Source organism: Manacus candei, unplaced genomic scaffold, assembly GCF_025592945.1.
Source record: "Manacus candei isolate 608988 ecotype Guabito, Panama unplaced genomic scaffold, ASM2559294v1 h1tg000011l, whole genome shotgun sequence".
Taxonomy (NCBI): domain Eukaryota; kingdom Metazoa; phylum Chordata; class Aves; order Passeriformes; family Pipridae; genus Manacus; species Manacus candei.
The window spans coordinates 19,652,935-19,672,412 of record NW_026138059.1 but is presented as its reverse complement, the minus strand read 5'-3'; the positions used below and the strand labels follow the sequence as shown (position 1 = coordinate 19,672,412).

At 36.4% G+C, this 19,478-nt stretch overlaps 1 protein-coding gene across 2 annotated transcripts in view; it reads right to left on the bottom strand.

Annotated features, from left to right (window-relative positions):
* The window catches only part of SMAP1 (small ArfGAP 1), an 89,104-nt gene that overhangs the window by 34,947 nt on the left and 34,679 nt on the right, over window positions 1–19,478 (bottom strand). Inside the window, exons 5-6 of one of the 2 annotated variants that reach the window (XM_051777734.1) lie at window positions 13,482–13,559; window positions 9,366–9,446 (exon numbers count right to left, since the gene is read on the bottom strand). In XM_051777734.1, coding sequence (XP_051633694.1) covers window positions 9,366–9,446; window positions 13,482–13,559 — 159 coding nt within the window. The remainder of the gene's footprint in view (window positions 1–9,365; window positions 9,447–13,481; window positions 13,560–19,478) is intronic. The other variant, XM_051777735.1, reaches the window with a different exon arrangement.

Here is a 19,478-nt window from a genome sequence, read left to right as displayed (position 1 = left end):
ATGCATCATTAACTGTATAAGTTGCTTCTGCCTGTCAGGTTTTTGTTTTCCTTAATTTTGTTCTCATTTCAAAGTTAATCACTTTGAAACAATTGCTTTAAAAGCCAAGTAACTTTAACCTATCATATACAATACCAAAATGGATTTCTCTTTACTCAGGTAAGCTCTATTTTCTTTGTCATCACCCTCCGTATCATAATTTTTAACATCAAATATCAAGAAGCACTGTAGCCACAATCCAGTCTAACAGCCTACATCTCCACTGGAGATGAGTCAAGCTTCTTTCTGCTTTCAATCCTCCAGTTTAAGTAATATGAATCTATATAAAATTTCTAGATATTCTGAAAGTTAATATTTAAAAAATATTTTAAAATCCTTAAAAATACTTAAAAAATTTAAGGATTGCTGAAACTTTTTAGATTCACAGCTTCAAAGATTTTGAAATTTTACAACTGGTCCTTCAAAGTGATATTACAAGGCCTCTGATTTGTTTGTTCAGTCATCCATTTCAACATTTATGCTAAAATTCAACCCAATCTGTTTTGTTTACCACTAAAATAATCTGTGTTTAAACTAAAGAAAAAGACACGTTGATATCTACTTACAGTATAAACTGAGGCTTAAGTACATAAGACAAAAAATCTATTTATTACCTTGATCAGAAGTTACCCATGTTACTACACAGTGTAAAATACACCCTCTGCCTAACAGACAAGCCTGCAGCATCTTCCTCTGACATGAAATAAAATATCCTCAAGTTGAGAGAGACAATAGTTGCTGAGCAGAGAGACAGGATGGATTTATTTTTTCAACAGTACACTGACATGCCCAGGGACCAACATCAGAACTGCCCTCATTTTCTTCTAGCCGCAGGTACCAATTTTATAAAGGAAAAAGTTCAAGTAAAACTGAAAGACAAGCTCATCCAATTGCAATTATTTTTTCAACAGAGCCAAGAGGCAATTGATTGCAGATGGGTTAAGAGTTCTGATGGATATACGAAAGGAATTTAGCAATAAAGAGATGCTAGTTACTTGACCAACTAGGTAACTGGTAACTTAATTTTGCATCATACTTATGATCTTACAAAATTATCTAGAGTGAGAAACTTGCCCACTTCCTTGAAATTGTATTAACAGATCCTGCTTCTATCTTCTTTTGCTTTTATCTCCGCCACAGCTACAGTGCTGTCTTCCAAATACCCTTGAGTTAATTTTGTGAAGACATAATTGTGCAACAGGATGTATGTCAGAGTCAATAACTTCTCTGTGCAACTGTTTTAGTGCCATGAGCAATTATTAAAACATAATAAATTAAACAGTCCAAAGAAATATTCTTATACCTTTTAGCAAAAAGGCATACAATCAATACCTATATCAACTATAATTAAAACTGGAAAACACTAAAACTACACGAGACTGGAATATTGTTGAAACCTCTTGGGGCATCATTTTTTTAAACAATTTAAAGTTTAAGTTAATGATGGAGATTTAATGTTATCAGTGACATCTAAAATAATTTTTATGAAAAATAAGTCAATATCTTTACTCTTCGGTAAGATGTGCACATCTGACAGGGCCTCCCACAACCCCACTGCCCTATCTTGATGGTCACACACTGTTGAGATTAAGGACTTTCTAGCATGATAAAATGAAACAGAGCACACAAAGACACTTGATTGCTTTGCTCATGCTCCAGTACTTGCATTATTTTAGGAAAACAAAGGAAGTCTATTATTCAAAACAAGATAAGATTATTATTTTGAGTGACATTATTTAAATTAAAGTATTTTTCCTCTTATCAACTTCATCTCATACAATCCTTATCCTTCTTTACAGTCAGTTCCATGTGTCAGTACCACTTCTGTAAAAGTGTCATGCATTTTGTTCCTTCACGTTTGATTGATTGTACACAATCTCCTAACTCGTACTATAATTTTTATAAAACTTCATGAATGCTCCTGTGGTTTCAAATGTTTCAGAATGACTAAGTCTTGGTCATACAGATGTTTTTTTCTAAAGACAGCATCCAGTCATGAATAAGGCTGATTTAGTTCATGCCTGCTTAAATGTGCCCACTTTATTTTGTGCAAGATACAAGTAAATGTTGTATGATATGTAACGTTGCTTACCTAATTTTCTCAAAATCACCAAGAAAAAAGGTGAAGCTTAGCATGAGCTGGAAATGCTATCTGTTAATAACTACTATCAGCTGGAAACCCAAGGCAGTATTATGTTTTGAACATGCATGGAGCAAAAATGTAGCTGAGGATCAATTAAAACTAAGCACACTTAACAGTTTTTTGTTAAAAAGAGTTTGGCAAGTTAAACAAAGGAAAATTTAACCAAAGCAACCCACACTTAAGCTTCTCCTCATAGTTTTTATATTCTATTTGCATAGAATTAAAACAAACCCCATATTAAAATACTGTTCTGCTGTAGACCAGAGTTGAGAGAATCAAACTGTAACAGCAAAGATGCACTGGGCTGAGGAAAAAATGTGATACTCTTCCTGAACACTGACTCCTTCTCCAACACTAAAAAGACAAAAACTTTTCTTTTTTTTCCTGACAAAAAAGAGTTCTCTTTCATTGCTTCTACCTGCAATATCTGTTTCTTAATTTCTTTGTCTGCAACTTCCAACATGTAATAAGAGCCATGACAGATTAATTTCATTAAGTAAGACTATTTTTCAAAAGCAATCCTCAAGTATAAGGAGTCCTTTGTTACCTGTGAAAGAAAGAGTAGCACAGTTTTGGGAAGAATCTAATTTGATTTGCCTTTCTCCAGATTAGCATTAAAACCAACCAAAGAACCAAAAACAATCTGATCTCTTCTGCAAGACTGAAAAGGTACGATTAGAAATGTAAAACCAGGCTGGGACAGGTCCATAGTCTGTAAAATGCAGACTGACAGAAGAAGAAGCCTTAAAATCCTTCGCCCTTTGTAGGGATAGGAGGAAGAGAAACAGGTTGTCCTATTTTTTATCACATACTCCTAAAACCTGAGCTTTAACTCATGAGCTTTAACTCATATCTACTTAGTCTGAATTTGTGAAAACAAAGACTAAGAGTACAAATAAGACTATGTATTCAACCAGAGGCCAAAACACGTTTCTATTTTTCTGTTCCTGTGATAAATATGATTGCTTATACATTATAATTTAATTTTATATTACATTTTATATAAAAATTGAAAGGAAAAACACTTTAAAATTAAATGATTCAGAAAGGGAAATAATGCTTTGAAGGCTAGGGAAATGTTATCAACGTTTCAAGTTGTTCAACTGATTTAGCAAAGGTATCATCAATACAGTATCAAAATAAAGAAAACATTTAGAATATTTATAACATAATTCTGCATTTAAATTATCATTCAGGTCAGTATTTGTGAGCCAACTTATTTCTACAACTTAAAAATAAATACCAAAACACATCACTTCCACCAAACTGGTGCTTAAGTGGACACCAAAAACTCTGAGGGCTTTCACTCTTCCACCGATCCTCACCATGCTACTCAGCTTTAAAGAAGAGTAGAATATTAGTGCATTATTTGCTCCAATGCATTTATCCTTGTACAAAACTACTAGGATGATAATTTGGAATACTTTGGGTAAGTAAAAAACATCACAGAGAACTAATGGAGACTGATAGTTCCTCTTGCCTCACTTTTCCAGGCAGGTTAATTTCTGTGGGAGTTTTAGCTGGTCTTTAGGGAAAAACAAACACACCATCCTAACAAGATACATTAAGTTCTTCCTATTTGGTTAAATTAGTATTTGTCACATTGTTTTTCCTACAGGAAGGGGAAAAGGTGCTAATATGATTGGCCCCCCCCCTTTTATTTGAGGGGTTCTCCAGTACCTTTTACATGCAAATAAACTGATGTCTGTACCTCTGTAATGCAGGCCATCTGGTGCTGGCTGGTACCAGCTGACTGAGAAACAGCAGCTCACTGTTACTGCTGAGTTTAAGCTGCCAATTTAGTCTCCATTTTGGGGAAGAAAAACAGCATTTGATATACCATCCTTGAAAGATAACCTCCAACTGACCCATTCCTGTCACTTGAAATAACTCTACACAAAAACAAGAGCCAGTTTCAAACTCAAAATGTAATATAATAAAACAAACTAAACTCACAGTGTCATATTGTACTTCAGTTAATCAAGTGATACTGCTGCAATCCTTCAGAAACATTTATCATCCTGATATGTTCAGCAGAACGAAAAAAGTCTTAACTTTGAATGTCAATATTAGCTTGCAAATGCACAAGTAGTTTGTGGGAAAAAGAACAGTTTGTTCTTTACATCCTAGCCATTTAAGTTAACTGTTCCAGTACAACACAATCTTCTCTTAAAAGGGTTTACTTTCAAGAAATTAGATGTGGTTTCACAGTAACTACGGTCCTCAACAATGCAGTATTTTACAGTGAAAACATCACAATATTTTCATGAAAGTATTCAACTCATTTGAAATCTCTAAAACAAGCACCAGAGAAAGCTACACAGTGCTGAACTCAAACCCTTCCAAAGCATTCAGTGTCATGGACTTAGCTGAACCTTATACTTTAGGATATCAGAAACACTTACAAGTTTTTCATGGACAGTTTTCCAAATAACTTCTGGCTTAATTCTGGATTGCTAGCATTGTTGTAGACCAGGTTTTCTTAATGTAAAAATTAGGCTACATAAAGAGTTCAGTACTACAAAAATCTGAACATTTAAGCGTATGAATTTTCTCCTTCTTTACCCCGGCAGCACACCAGAGCCTCAAGACGTTATACCCAGTTAGGTCTTTTCCATTTGCATTTGTATTGCACGAGGACATAAACAGGTGTCTTGAAAAAAACTAGAACTGTCCTAGTTGCTCTGAAACTCAAGAAGTCATTCATATAGCTTAATCCAAGTTCTCTGTTCTAAATAGAGCAATGCGAGTGCCTTTACTAAACGAAGTGTTATTCCTTATACCATTTGATCACTTGGGAACAGTCATCCTCAGTTCACTTTTTGCAGCTCTTGTTTATCCTTGTGGCACACAATCTCCCCAGTTCACGCACTGGCCATGTCCCAGCTACGTCTCTCATAGTCCTGATCACTCGGTCTGAAGACCTAAATGGACCCCATGTCCTTCCCTTCCAACTTCCTTTCAGTGGAAAAGAGGTACAAGTTGGATGGGGTGCACACAGAGCCTGCTCCAGCATGCTGCATGAACAAGTAGAATGAAGCTTATCTAAAGTGCTCCTCTGTGCTACAAGAATGAACTTCACCTGAAGTACCTGCACGGTTTAAATCTTTATTTCAAAAAACTACTATGAGGCTTTGGTAGCTCCCTCATGTACCAGTAGACTATTTAGGCTACATATTTCTTTTTGAAGTCACCAAATGATTCTAAATAGGGCACATTCAATCATCTAAAGATGAACAAAAATTCCACTCAGTAGACATACTAGAAATAAAATGGTGGTTTACTCTGTTCCTGAATGGAGAACTTCTCAGTCAGCTTAAGCAGGGAAGAGAGGCGAGGGTCGGAGGGGGGTCGGGTCAGAAAGGGTAAGGGAATCATGTCTGATTTGGGAAATTTCATTAACTTCAGCTGTGCAAAAGAGTAATTTATAAGAAGGGAAAGCTCCTCAGCAGCTGATAAAAGGGCAGGCAGGATGAAGTTTAAAAAAAGGCTAGCAAAAATCTAGCAAAAGTCTAGCTGGTCTTTCCCACCTATGAATTAAAGATTTTCTTGTGTAACCATCAATGAAACACATAAGATTGGTGGTCAAATTACAGACTTTCTTCCCCTCTCCACTATTAAAATGGGTTCTTAAAGTATGAGATTTACTTTGTTAGTCAATTTAAAATCTCTTAATCTTAATTATCTGTATGGAATATCTAAAATTTGCTTTCATTACATGACAGTCTACCTTATGCTTTTATTTTTAAGTCATTGAGAAGCACACAACTAGCTCCGTCTGATTATTTATTCTTGCAATTTAACACATTTTTATATTGCTAAAATTGGCATTTGTGTTGCTTGTAAACAAGCTGGGCTTTGATTGGACATCTCAGCTCCGCTGGCCCCACTTTTCATGTCAAGATGAACTGCATAATAATTGTTTCAGCAGTTTTCTTGCAATTTTTTTTCCGTTTCTCCCAAGTAACCGTAAAGATAAAGTTATTTTAAGTACAAGCACTGAGGAAACTTGGGGTCTGCAATTGCAGAAATGGCATAGGGAGAGGGGGGGAAGGGCCCTGGGTAACTTATGCAAGTTTCACAACTTTCTTCAATTAGACTGAAAAAAACATTACAGCTGCCAGTAACTTGGCAACGTCACTTATTAAGAGTTCTGTAGATCTGATGAGGAACATCATGTTGTTGGTGGCTTCCAATAAAATGCTAATCACTGGACTAGACTCAGTTGGTAGCTGACACAGTGAGATCCTGTTCAGTAATTTTGTCACAGAAAGTGCACAGCCCAGAAAAATACTCAAACAAGTATCCTACTCACTGTTCTGCAGTAGATCTCTCTGATAGTGAGGAAACTCTACTCTACATCTGAAATCACTGTCTCCAGTTCGAACGTTCATAAAAATATTTCCCACAAAACTCACTTTAAGCACGAGGTTTCTTTACTGAAAAGCCACTTCGTAAGAAAACTCACAATTGTTAAATCAGCTAAAAGATGATTTTCTGTTCTTACTTATCATAGCATGATAATCAATAAAGTATCTTTTACTTCACAATTACCTGATACATTAATGTAATATTGGGATCAAAAGTTTATTAAACCAACGCTACAAGCTTTTAGCGATATTTGAAAATGCAATAGAAATCATATTAGACTAGCTAAAGATCAGTTAGTCATGGCAGAAAGACTCTTACACAGATTTAGGAGCAGATTAGTCAGTTCTATGAAGCAGAGATCAAAACATGTGAATTGAATGTGAACATTTTAAATTTTTAGGATGCATATTCTTGTTTAAAGAGCTAAGAAATTTAAACTCGGAAGATAAAATTGCAGTCACTATGAACTTAAGACTGGTAGGAGTACACAACACTTGCAAAGAGATCTGAAGTCTTCCCTAGATTCAACCTTCTACCAGTTTAAGACCTGTAATTTTTTCCATCTTTATTGATTCTTTCACAGGATAGTTAAAACATTGCTTCAACTAACTTAACATAAAAGAAGTCTCAAAACTGTGGTAGAACTGCCAACTCCTTGCTCATGTGTTTTTAACTGATTGATTTCCCAAGCCTGGAATGTCCAGACTGGAGATAAACCATGCCTGCAGTAAAAGTGACCAGTGACATTACGTATGAAGTGTCCAAAGAATTCTCATATTCTGTTTCCTCCTCCAGGAAGGTGAAAACTGGGAAAAATAACCATCTACTGCTTGATGTGGTTGCTGAAAACACGACACTACGGTCAAGATGCCTGCACTCCTCTCCTGATTCAAGACACGATATTTAAAATAGTCTACAGGCAGTCTCTACCGGGATGAGAAGTATATCACTATTACTGAAATACTAATGTTTATCAGCTCCCTAAAGCAGAATCACACCACAACAGCAGCAATTTATTATTTCATATAGAAAAATAAAACCTTCTGGTTCTCTATTTCACCAGCACTTTCCAACAGAAACAAGTATTTGATAAAGGTCTCTTTCCTTTAGATTTAAGAAAGCAACTGTAACTTTAAAATATATCAAGTTTATAGGCTGTGTCTAAAAGCAGTTTATTTTGAATGAGTGATCTTTAAAAGCCCTGAAAATCCCAAGCTTGAAGAATCTCTTAAATTAAAAAGATGACACACAGATGAGTTCCATTTGAGCAATCGGTGCTGACACATTAATAATGAAATAAAATATGCTGAAGTATTTCAAACATTTTGCAGCTGCTACAACAGCACTATTACCTAATACAGATATATTTACCAATTTCCACATTTTCTAGTACAAGCAGTTAAAATCAAAATACTTCTTTTTATTTGCTTAATCATTAACTGGTAATCTAATGACTTTTCAAATATAAATCTGACAAGTGGTATTTGAATTGGTTCTTATTTCAAGTATTAGGATTATTCCTCAGCTGTAACTACGCTCAGTTGTCCTTTCTGCTCACCTAACCAGCCACGTAACAAGGTTCAGGCATCCTTGCAAAGGGAAACTGTCTCTCTCCCAGACCAAAAGTAGACCTTTGGGCTCTAGGAAGTTCAGATTTCCAAACCACAGAAAAGTTTTTAGCCTTTATAACTAAAGTATATTGTTATAAGGACCAGAATAAAACATTTAACTTGGCTGGATGCCCTTGTAAAACTTCAATAACCAACAAGTCTAATGTTTTTATTGTCACCCATAAACTTGCTTTAACCTCTTGCCATATGAATAAGGATATCCTTTTCCACTACCTCAGTGAAGCTACACACATTATCATAACAAAATTGGCTTCTGCATTAACTTAGTCCAAAACTGGTTTCTAATTTCAGAAAAATGATATTTGTATTGGGTAGGGGCTTTTCCCCCCCGAAGCATGCATATATTTTTGTATCTTGTTTTGTTATGCAAAATGAAAAAAAACTCTATTTGAAAACTGAATTAGAAATACATCTGCAATCATAGTCTATGAATATACAACATTTTTCATAATTGTAACACTGCACTGTTGGGGAATAAACTGACAGATGGAGACTCCAATGCATTCTACAGACCAGAACATATTAATGGATTCACATAATCTGAGAGAGGACACGTGTAGTAAAATAAATTATTCTATCTAATACTTAAATTACCCATTTCATTTTTGTTTAATATTAACTCTATACAGAAGTGTACCCGAAATCTTAATTGTCCCTATGTTGCTAAGGCTGCTCATTATGCTTTAGCATAGCTGTATAAAGAAGCACCTTAAATGGTTTGCTTGTCACATTTTGCGACATGATCTAGTTGCATATTTTCAAGTTATCTAGAGTTTTAACTTAAATTCTATAAATTATACAACGATGTTTAAAATGGATTCACTTATGAAAGACAGTATTAGATGATAATACAGGACTCAATAAAACTGAAAATTTTCTGTGCAAGAATAGCAATGGTACAAGTTAAAACCTTAATTAGGTTTTTAGTCTGAGCTTAAATCTTAACAAAGCTTAACTTGTAATTCCCATCTTACCCTAAACGCGTTCCTCTTCACATGGCCAACCAATCTTTGTACACAAGCAACAGCACAAGTAAATGATTCATGTGGATTAACCAGATTATTATTCATATACACACATGTGTATATATATAAATACATATTAATTTCCCCCAAAATCTCTGTATATGTCTAATACTATGTGCAATTTTTAAATAACTGTAGAAAATAAACTCTTCTTACCTTTTCAGCTGTTAACTGTTTTGATGGTTTTTCTGATTCTCTCTCTCTCTTTTTCTCTTCTTTCTTTTTTTCTTTTTCCTTCTGCAAAAAGAAAAAGCATTTTGCTAGTACCCAATTTGCAAACATATTGAATGTTTACAGCCATATAGAATATAAACAGATATCTTCAGTTATTCCTTTTTAAATCAGAGCTTATGCCTCTATCTGCTCTGCTTCCAGAAGTGAAGCTCACTTTGCTCAGATAGTAGTACTAAAAATACTGCAACTTTGAGAATTCAAGAAATGCACTATTTCACCTGGTCATCTGCATTTCTGCTTCTAAGCAGACTGGAAAAAAAAAAAACAGTGTTGCTTCTCCCGAACTGTGCAGAGTTGAAGAGAAAACCCATCTCTACAAGTACTTCCGTTCACTCTGATAACCTCTCTCATCAGGGCAGATGTCAGTTACTTGACCAAAGAACTACACACAGCTTTCTGCAGAAAGTTACTAATTTTTAAAAGCTAATCTAGGTGTCTTAAACAACACTTCTGAATGTAAAAAGTTGCCTTAGGCCCTATGACAGACCACCTGAGTCACAAGACATTAAGTTGTTCCAGAAAGTGAAAATATAAAAGATGCCTTCACTCTGAATGCATCATAATGACATTACAGAAGTTTCTTCATTTTGGTTTTAAATGAACAAATGGGCCAATATTACAGACTTAGTCTGATTGAATCAAAGCATAAAATATTCATTAAGGAATAACATGCAGAAAATATGCACTTTTTAGGCCAGCAATTGTTTTGACAAAGTGTTAGTAGTTTAGACCAGTAATCCGTCTGCATTTACCTTGTTCAACTACAGTGTAGTACTCCTGAGTATATTTGAACATTAAAATGGATTGACATAGTAACTCCTAAATGTTCTTTAGTCATTAGACTTGTATCCCTTTGTTCAAAGCTTTGAAACAGCTTTGTTTCACAAAACACTATTGTTTAGCAAGTTTCCTAACATTAGGAGGAAGGCTGAGAGGTTAGACAACTGTCCATGTAGCTCCAATATTAAAAATAAAATAACTTACTAGGTTATAGTTTGTGTCAATAAGGATTGTTTGTTTTTTTCTTTTTTTTTTAACATCCAGTATATATAATTTTCAAATCTTTATAACATAGCATTTATTTCATATAGTTCTAACACTAAGATGAATTGAGGTTTTTTTTTGCTGGGGGACCAGGCACAGAGTGACCCAAGTAACATATTCTTCACAACTTCCAATAATCAGTTTTCAAAACTTTCACCAAATTTACCAGATGGATTGAGGTTACTCAAGTTCCACTAAACCTTGTGAATTATTTCATCAACCTGAACACTCAGTTGCAGGAAAATCGGACTATCAGACCAAGCACCTGCTTACAAGCAACAGAAAGCAATGACCACAGTCATGAAACTGCAGCGGGGGAATTCAGAATGCCTGTTTTGACAAAAAGAAACAGAGACCAACTTAGATTTTAGTGAACATTAGGAACACAAAAATGAACATAGTATTCCAAAACAGAGTCCCTGCCTAAACTGTATCTCACCTGTGGCAGTGCAAGGTGTTCAAGAGAAGTCTGTATGACTGGGACAAGTATAGGGCAGTGCTTTATTTTGAGGTCACATAATAGCCTGCGACTTGTAGGCTTTTTGAACCAGGATTACAAATGCACAGCTATGTCTTTCAATGAAGCTTAGCCTTTCTTCCATTACTGTTTCACTGATCCTAGTACCAACCTGCATTCTAATATACATGCACATATACCGTCAGAGCAGTAACTTTTCCAAAAGTCTTTCATTGTCTGTCCTCACTTCCCACTCCAACCTTCACAAGTTGAATAATTTAAATAAATCTAATCTCTTCTCCTGTAGGAACCTTTCTACATTTTAGACAACTGCATCAAAAGATGTGTGACCAGCAGGTCAAGGAAAGTGATTCTACCCCTTGTACTCTGCTGTCTTAAGACCCTTCCTCTGGTATCCAGCTCTGGGGCCCCCAAAAATCAGAAAAACATAGATCTGCTGAAGCAAGTAGTCAAGAGAAGTGTCACTAAGATGACTGTGGGCTGGAATACCTCTCCTATAAAGATGAGCTGAGAGAGTTGGGGTTGTCCAGCCTGAAGAAGAAAACTCCAGGAACACCTTACAGCCTTATGGAACATAAAGGGTGGCTACAGGAAAGATAGGTAGGGACTCTCTACTGGGATAGGACAAAGGGGAACAGCTTTAAACTGAATTACAGTAGGTTTAGTTTAGATATTAGAAAGAAATTCTTTCCTGTGAGGGTGGTGAGGCACTGGAACAAGCTGCCCAGAGAAATTGTGGATGCCCCATCCCTGGAAATGTTCAAGACCAGGTTGGATGGGTTATGAGCAATCTGGTCTAGTGGAAGGTGTCCCTGCCCAAGGCAGGGGGGTTGGAACTAGATGGCCTTTAAGGTCCCTTCCAAGCTAAACCATTCTATGATTTGTTTCCTTTCCTCCCGGGAAAGGGCATTGGAAGTGCCATGACAATACACTTACTTTGCTTGAATACGTTTTAGTGAAAGCAGAGTTTAAGTTTTTGCATACAATCATCTTCAGGATGTCCAGTTTGACTCCAATGTTTTTCTAAAATATGTTTTGTTAAAAAACCTTGCTTCTGGAGGAAAAAGTATCTGGAAACTTTTGATCTTCAGGACTTGAAGATCGAGGAGGGTTTGAAGAAAGTTTCATATGGCAAACACTCCATAAAGGTGACCAAATACAAATACATGCCTCTCCTTGCCCTTAACAAAACCCTGAATACATGGAGACTTAAACTGTTCTACAGTGTTTCTGCCTCCACACCTCACAGAGCCCACAGGAACTCTCTTGATTCCCAGTGAGTTTATTTTTATTCATTTAATTTTCACCATGTACTTGAAAAAGAAAAAGTCCTTCATCTTCACGCTTCTCAATTTCAATATGCAAGCTTTCTGCCTCAGCTCCATTAGATAAAAATGAATTCAGACAAAATAAAAACATTTCTCAGATGCTGTATTGATGCCAGAACTTCAACTCAAGTGTTTCATTACTTGCAAAAGCAGTCAAAAAAGCACTGTGAATATAATAAAATGAAATTGGTTTCATATTGCTCTTAAATTCTAAGCAAAAATTATTCCGTTTTTTCCCAAGTTTCATTTCTATCAACATGGCATACTGATACACAGAGGAAGTTTCAAATGAGAACACATAAATAGAGGCGGGTAAGAAAGTGAAGGTAAGTTTCATTCCAAGTGGCTGCTGCTACTCCTGCTACAACATAAAAAACACATCAAATTCAACGAGGCTTGTGGTCTAGTCCATGACCCTGTCATTTAAACTTTAATTAATGTTTAAATAGAGCTGAACTAAAATAATTTATAATGTCGGTCCATATATTCTGTATTTAGAAGGAAAAAATGTGACAGGATCAGATCATAAATTATTTAATATTCTGTATAAAATCTCAATTTAGAGTGAAGCATCTGAAAGAGCATTCCCAGTTTAAAAAATATATTTCATTATTGTTGCAAATTGTGACAGTTACTGAAAGCTGACACAAATGATGCCTCATCTACTAATTGTGTGTTAAGTTTTTCAAAGGCCCTTCTAAACAGTTAATGTAACATCAGCATATATACATATCCCAGCTAGAAGTATGAGTCTAATTAATTCTACATTTATCTCCAAGGAGAACAAATTAAATGGCTGGAACAATACTGATAATTTAGATTCTGAAACAAGCAAGTAATACAAAAAAAAGATATCAAGAATTATGCCTGAGGAGACAGGACAATGTCACTCATACCCATTAGCTGGGAATGAAACGGTTTTTCCACAGTTTTGTGACACTAAACCAGAGCAGAAGAAAAATTTTGACACAGAAACATCAAGAGGTAACAATCACACATATGCTTTGTCCAGCTGTATCGGCTCTTTTCCTTTAGCTAGTCCAAGAAAAAAGGAGAGAAATATTTTAAATGTGTAAAGTATTACCAGCAATTCAAATTCTCAAGTTACCTCAGTGAAATTATCCTATAGAAATGTAAACATTTGTGCAAAGCAGTAACCTGATAAGAGTTACACCCAAACCAATATACCTCTGCTTTGCTCTTCTCAGCAGCAGCTTGCAGAGAAGGAGAGGATGCCAAAGGCTGAGCAGCATCAGATGATGATATCTGTACAAAACAGAGGAAAGAAATGAGAAAGAAAATAAGCAAGAACAGCTGGGAAGTGAGGGAGCAGAGGTGGCTAAGAGACATGATTTTCATTCCTTTTCTTTCAATAATTTTGGTGGTGGTGATTACACAACATAGAAGAAACATAAATAGGAGACAAAATATTTGATCCTTTTTTTCTGAGTACAAGATTTAAAGGAAATCTTTTAGGCAGGAAAGTGTGACTTATATAATGAAACTCACTAGAACAGAATATAAGCAAATGAATGTGGATAAGATCATATCACAGGCCTAAGAAAAATAATTAGGTTTCATCCATTGTTCAATTTTTATCCAGTGTAACTACTGAAATGTTAATGTCCTGAAGCATGAAGGCACACTGTCCCAGAGGAGGGGGAGAGAAGAAAGTGCCTTTGTTCTTGTTCAATGTAACAGAATACTTTTATTAAGAGGAATGCAAAATAACTCTGGAAGTTATACATTAATTAAAGTTCTAATTAATTCTTCTCTAAGAGCACTCCAAGTACTTAAAGAGCTTAGGGTTAATATAAAGCTGCATCTTAACAGTGGGTTGACAGACCTCCCAGACAAGTCATACTTCTTTTCAAGGAATTGGTATGTAAAATTGGTATTAATACCACTAGACTTCCAGAATTATCCAAATAGTGTAAGTTATATATGCTCAAGAAAACAGGATTTCTCTAAATGTATTTTCATACATCTTCCTATCCTATTTCTCTATGCACAGTTGATCACTTTAATGGAAACATTATCTTTCTATTGCCTTATTATAAAAATGCAACTGAAATAAATTTTCCAAACATGTAGAAGATCTTCAGAGCTATAAAGCTGACACTTCTAGATTGCCTTGTATCACCTCCACTATACAGAAGGAAAATTTAGAAATAAATAAAGCTGTTACAGATCAGGTCATTATGTTGGGCCAAAATAACCAATTTAGATGACATGTTTTTACTCAGCCTAAAAAAACTAGCTTGCGCTAAACGGAAACTGAAAGCTAATAAAAAACCCCTCTCTACCTTCATGCCTAAACACCCTTTAATTCTTACAGAAAATCCTACCAGTACCTTGGCTTATATAGCTGGAATATTCATAGAATATATATATTTATTATTTTTACAAACTCAGAAACTCCGCCTATGCTGGAAGGTGGTGTAGAGCTTCAGGTAAGATATTTATAAGGTTTAATTTTAAAACCAAATTTTACCTGCAGAAATATGAAACAGAATCCTCATTTCTAAATTTACTGTTTTAAAATCCTCAGGTTATTAGCAGAGTTATGGATATATTTGCTGCAGTGAAGCAGTTTCTCAAATGGTAGCATTCTGTTGCCATAGGAACATTGGGATCTTGTTTATTCAGACTGCACCACATTGTAAAAAAAATAATGTCAGAAAAATGATAAGGTAACTATATAAGACACTGAACTATGGATTCTAACATCATGCTCCTTACTAAGATCTCAATGAAATGCAAATATGTGAAATTCTGATAATGAAACATCTTAGGTATACTTTCAAGTTGCTAAAGTGTGATTCTTGGTTTGGGTTTGCAGTGTCTTTCATTCTGTTGTATGCTTCAGATTTTAGAATTTAAGCTTGATAGCTCTCACAGGTGAACGGCAGGTAACAGCTACTCATTACACAGAACCAGGTAAGCAGAATTTCATTTGGGGGTTAGGGGAAAAATGAGCATTATAGATGTTTGCATCAATTTCCATCCTCCCATAATAGTTCTTCTCAATCTGAATACCATCTTCATAAATTAGGGGGTTATCTAACCTAGGAGAAGGTAATCCTATGAAGGGCTGAAAGCAATTATTATAGTTTTGATAATCAAGTAGAGAATCATAGAACCAATGGAAAGGTGTCATGCAAGCTATAAGCAGAAGATAGAGTGAAATGCAGCCGCTATCTAGCATGGGATATATAACAGGATGCACAAGTTGAGAGATGCCCAAGCGCAATGTTTAAAGACAACCAGCAGCACTACAACCACTTCAGGCAAAAAAGGAGAACTTGAAAGCACACTTCACATATGCAAATATTCAACTAAGCAAGAATACAAAAGGCATACACCTGCAGCTAATCTTTAAGAGAAGACACATTACAATGTATAAAGAACTGATTAAGTTTATATAATGAAAGCAACAGCACGAGGTTGGGCTGCTGAACAGCTTTATCACCACTGCATCATGTTAAATTTGTTATCTACCACGCTGTGCTAGATAAGGAAAGCTGAATGAAAAAATCCAATCAAACTGAGCGGCTGGACAAAGCTAAACATGTGAACATTGTCTACCTAGAATTTTGTAAAAACTTTTACACCATTTGCCAGAGCATTCTCCTGGAGAAACCAGCTGCTCACGACTTGGACAGGTGCACTGTTCGCTGGATAAAAACTGGCTGCATGGCCGGGCAGAATGCTGCTACATCCAGCTGGTGGTTGGTCACTAGTGGGGTTCCCCAGGGCTCAGTATTGGAGCCAGTCCTGTTTAATATCTTTATCCATGATCTGGATGAGAAGATGGAGTGCAGCCCCAGTCAGTCTGCAGATGACACCAAGTTGGGTGGGAGTGTTGATCTGTTGGAGGGGAGGAAGGCTCTGAAGAGAGATCTGACAGGTTGGATCCATAGGCCAAGGCCAATTGAGTAAGATTCAACAAGGTTAAGTGCCAGGTCCTGAACTTGGGTCTTCTGGGAAAGAGCAGCTGGAAATGTGCCTGGGGAAAAAGGATCTGGGGGTGCTGGCTGACAGCCATCTAAATATCTACATCAAAATCCAAGACAATTTCCAGGCATACTTCAAATTCAAGTATAAAAGCACACACTGATCTACTCTGATAACATGTTTGCACTATGCTCTGGAAAGTTGTCAACTAAGACATTCTTGATTACTGACACTTTAAAGTACCAGACAAAACCAATGGTGACCCCTGCAACCAATCACACATACTACTAGAAAAAGAATAATGGTGATGTGCTTGTGTGCATTATGAACGTACTGCAGAATGACAACTAGCATTCAAATATATAATTTTGATTTTTAACTAAGAGTAGTTGGGTTTTTGATTAAGAAGTTAATTCAGGATTGCCTAAAACGGAGAATGAAAGCAAGGAGCTGTTTCTTAAGTTCCCGTATTTCTTGTATGTTGGCAAAATTTCTACTGCACTTCAGACCAGAAGACTTGCAGTCATTTAATTTTTAGCAATTCTTGAATCTCTTTCCATTGTGTGCATCTTGGGACTCCTTTTTAGAAAGACAATACAGCAAAAATAGCCACTTTGCATAATAAAGTTCAATACTGTCTTTAATGAATGCATTATCAAACCATCCAGAAAGTTTGCAGCTGAAACAAATACAAAGGTGCCCTCGAGTGGCCAGTTTATACACACACAGTATGCAGGGAAATAACCTAAACAAAGAGGACTACTCTGCTTTCATTTGGCAGGCTTTAAGTTCAGCTTCAACATATGTTTTTCTTCTTTTAGCAGACTTCTGACTTTATTACTATACATCTCCAACGAATGTTGACAACAGTAAAATCAGCAATTTATCTTAAAGCAGTAGCAATTACAGACTGCTATTAGATGCACATAAACACACAATCAATTGCTTGACATTTTTAAAGAGGCTTATTCTTGAAATACTGAAAGGAGTATAAGAATAGTAACGTACTATCAATAACACTTATCTATAAAGTTTAGGCTTCTGGCAAGGTTCTAAAGTTCTTTAGGCTAACTGGTAAGGCTTTTTTAAAAATTACTAAAATGTCTCCCTGTGCTGGTTTTGCTTGGGGTAGAATTAATTTTCTTCACAGTGGCTCGTATGGGGTTATGTTTTGGATTTGTGCTGAACACAGGGTTGATAATAAAGAGATGTTTTTGTTATTGCTGAGCAGTGCTTGCAAGGAACCAAGGCCTTTTCTGCTTTTCATACCGCCACACTGGCAAGGAAGCTGGGGGTGCATGGGAGGTTGGGCAGAGACACAGCCAGTGACCCAAAATGACCAAGAGGATATGCCATACCATATCACATCACGCCCAGTATATAAAGCGGGGTTCGAGGGGGACACATTCAGAGTGATGGTGTTTGTCTTCCCAAGTCACTGTTACGTGTGATAGGGCCCCGCTCTCCTGGAGACGGCTGAACACCTGTCTGCCCATGGGAAGCAGTGAATTAATTCCTTGTTTTGCTTTGCTTGTGTGCACAGTTTTGCTTTCCCTACAACATGAGTCTTTATCTCAACCCCTGAGTTTTTCAGCTTTTACCCTTCCAATTCTCTTCCCAATCCCACTGGTAGGGGAGTGAGCAAGCAGCTGCCTGGGGCTTGGTTGCCAGCTGAAGTAAAACCACAACACTCCCTCATTCAGTGCTTTAATGCTTGACACCCCATAAAAAGGTTCAAAGTCCCATGTTTTACAAAACAGAGCTGTAGTTGGCCTTTCAAAGAAGCCAGTACTGCTCTTCCATCAATATTATGAACACACTTGCCACTCCTCAATCCCTTCAGAGTGATTGTACCTTGTCACAGGAATAGGGTGAAGCTTAGGCATAGGCTGAATATGTGCAGAGCTACAGACATTCACAAAATTTACATCAAACAGAGATGTAATTATGCACCGTTCTGGCAAATATAGATATATTTAATAGATTTGAGTACAAAATATTTTTTCCAACTCTAAACAAGAACATCTGCACCTACTGTTGCCCACTTTTTTTTTAGATTATTTAGCTTTTCCTTTAGATATTAGAGAGAGTTACCATGGCTTCATTAAAGGTTGGCACTGGATAAACAAAACAGATGCTTTTAATCTCTTATTAAAGCTCCTTCCACTTCCCCTGTCCAGCCTAACCAATGTTTTCAGTATAATAACTGCATGCACCAGTATGGTTCAGTATCAAGTGGTTGGAAAGCAGATTTCAGAAGAGGACCTTGTGGTCCTGGCGGATAAGTTGGGCATGAGCCAGCATCACGGACTCACAAGTACAAGAGAGACGTGGGCACACTGAAGCAAGTCCAGCAAAGGCACCATAAGATGTTTAAAGGACCAGAGCACCTTTCAGACAAGGAAAGGCATAGTGAGTTCAGGTTGTTTAGCCTGGAGGAGAGAAAGCTGGAAGGGCAGGGAGAGGGTAAGGAGCAAAGACTAAGGCAGACAGACTGCTGCCTGTGGTATCCAGGAACAGGACCAAGAGGCACTGAACATAAACTGAAATACAAGAAACTCCACTGAAACATAAGAATAAATGACTCATTTGTTTTTAGTGTGGAGGTGGTTGAATACTGGAACAGGTTGTCCATTTCAGGTCCATTCCAGCCCATGCTATTCAGCAATTCCATAATTCAACCCGTTCTAACAGAATGATCTTGAAAATAATTTATCCCCCTTTCACTATCCCTGCTTCAAGTCATAATTCTTGTATAGTATTTCAGTGCTTCCTACTGATGCCTATCTTGATTAACATATTTTAAAAATACTTCATATCACTTAATTCATACATTTTTCACAGACCACTGAAAAACCCACTAGGGTTGCTGCAATACTGGGAGGGGTAACTGGTAACCTCTCTCCATGACAATGACGGAATGCTTCGGAATGATAGCTATTACAAACTTACTGTTCATGTACCCTGTCATATCCCAGTTTATCCATCTTAAGGTGCCTACATAACATACTTAGTGCAGTAAATGTGTTACAGATTTAATCTCCTTTAAGATAACTTTCTGGAAGGTGTGCCATCACAATCTCTTAATGAACATCACATTTTAGCCAGTTGCCTAAGTTCATACTTGTTAAATTATACACAATGTCTTAGGAAAATGTGGAAAATGTTCCTGCAGTGAACTTAAGCCATAGAAAACATCTGTTTCATACAAAATTCACACGCTTTCTT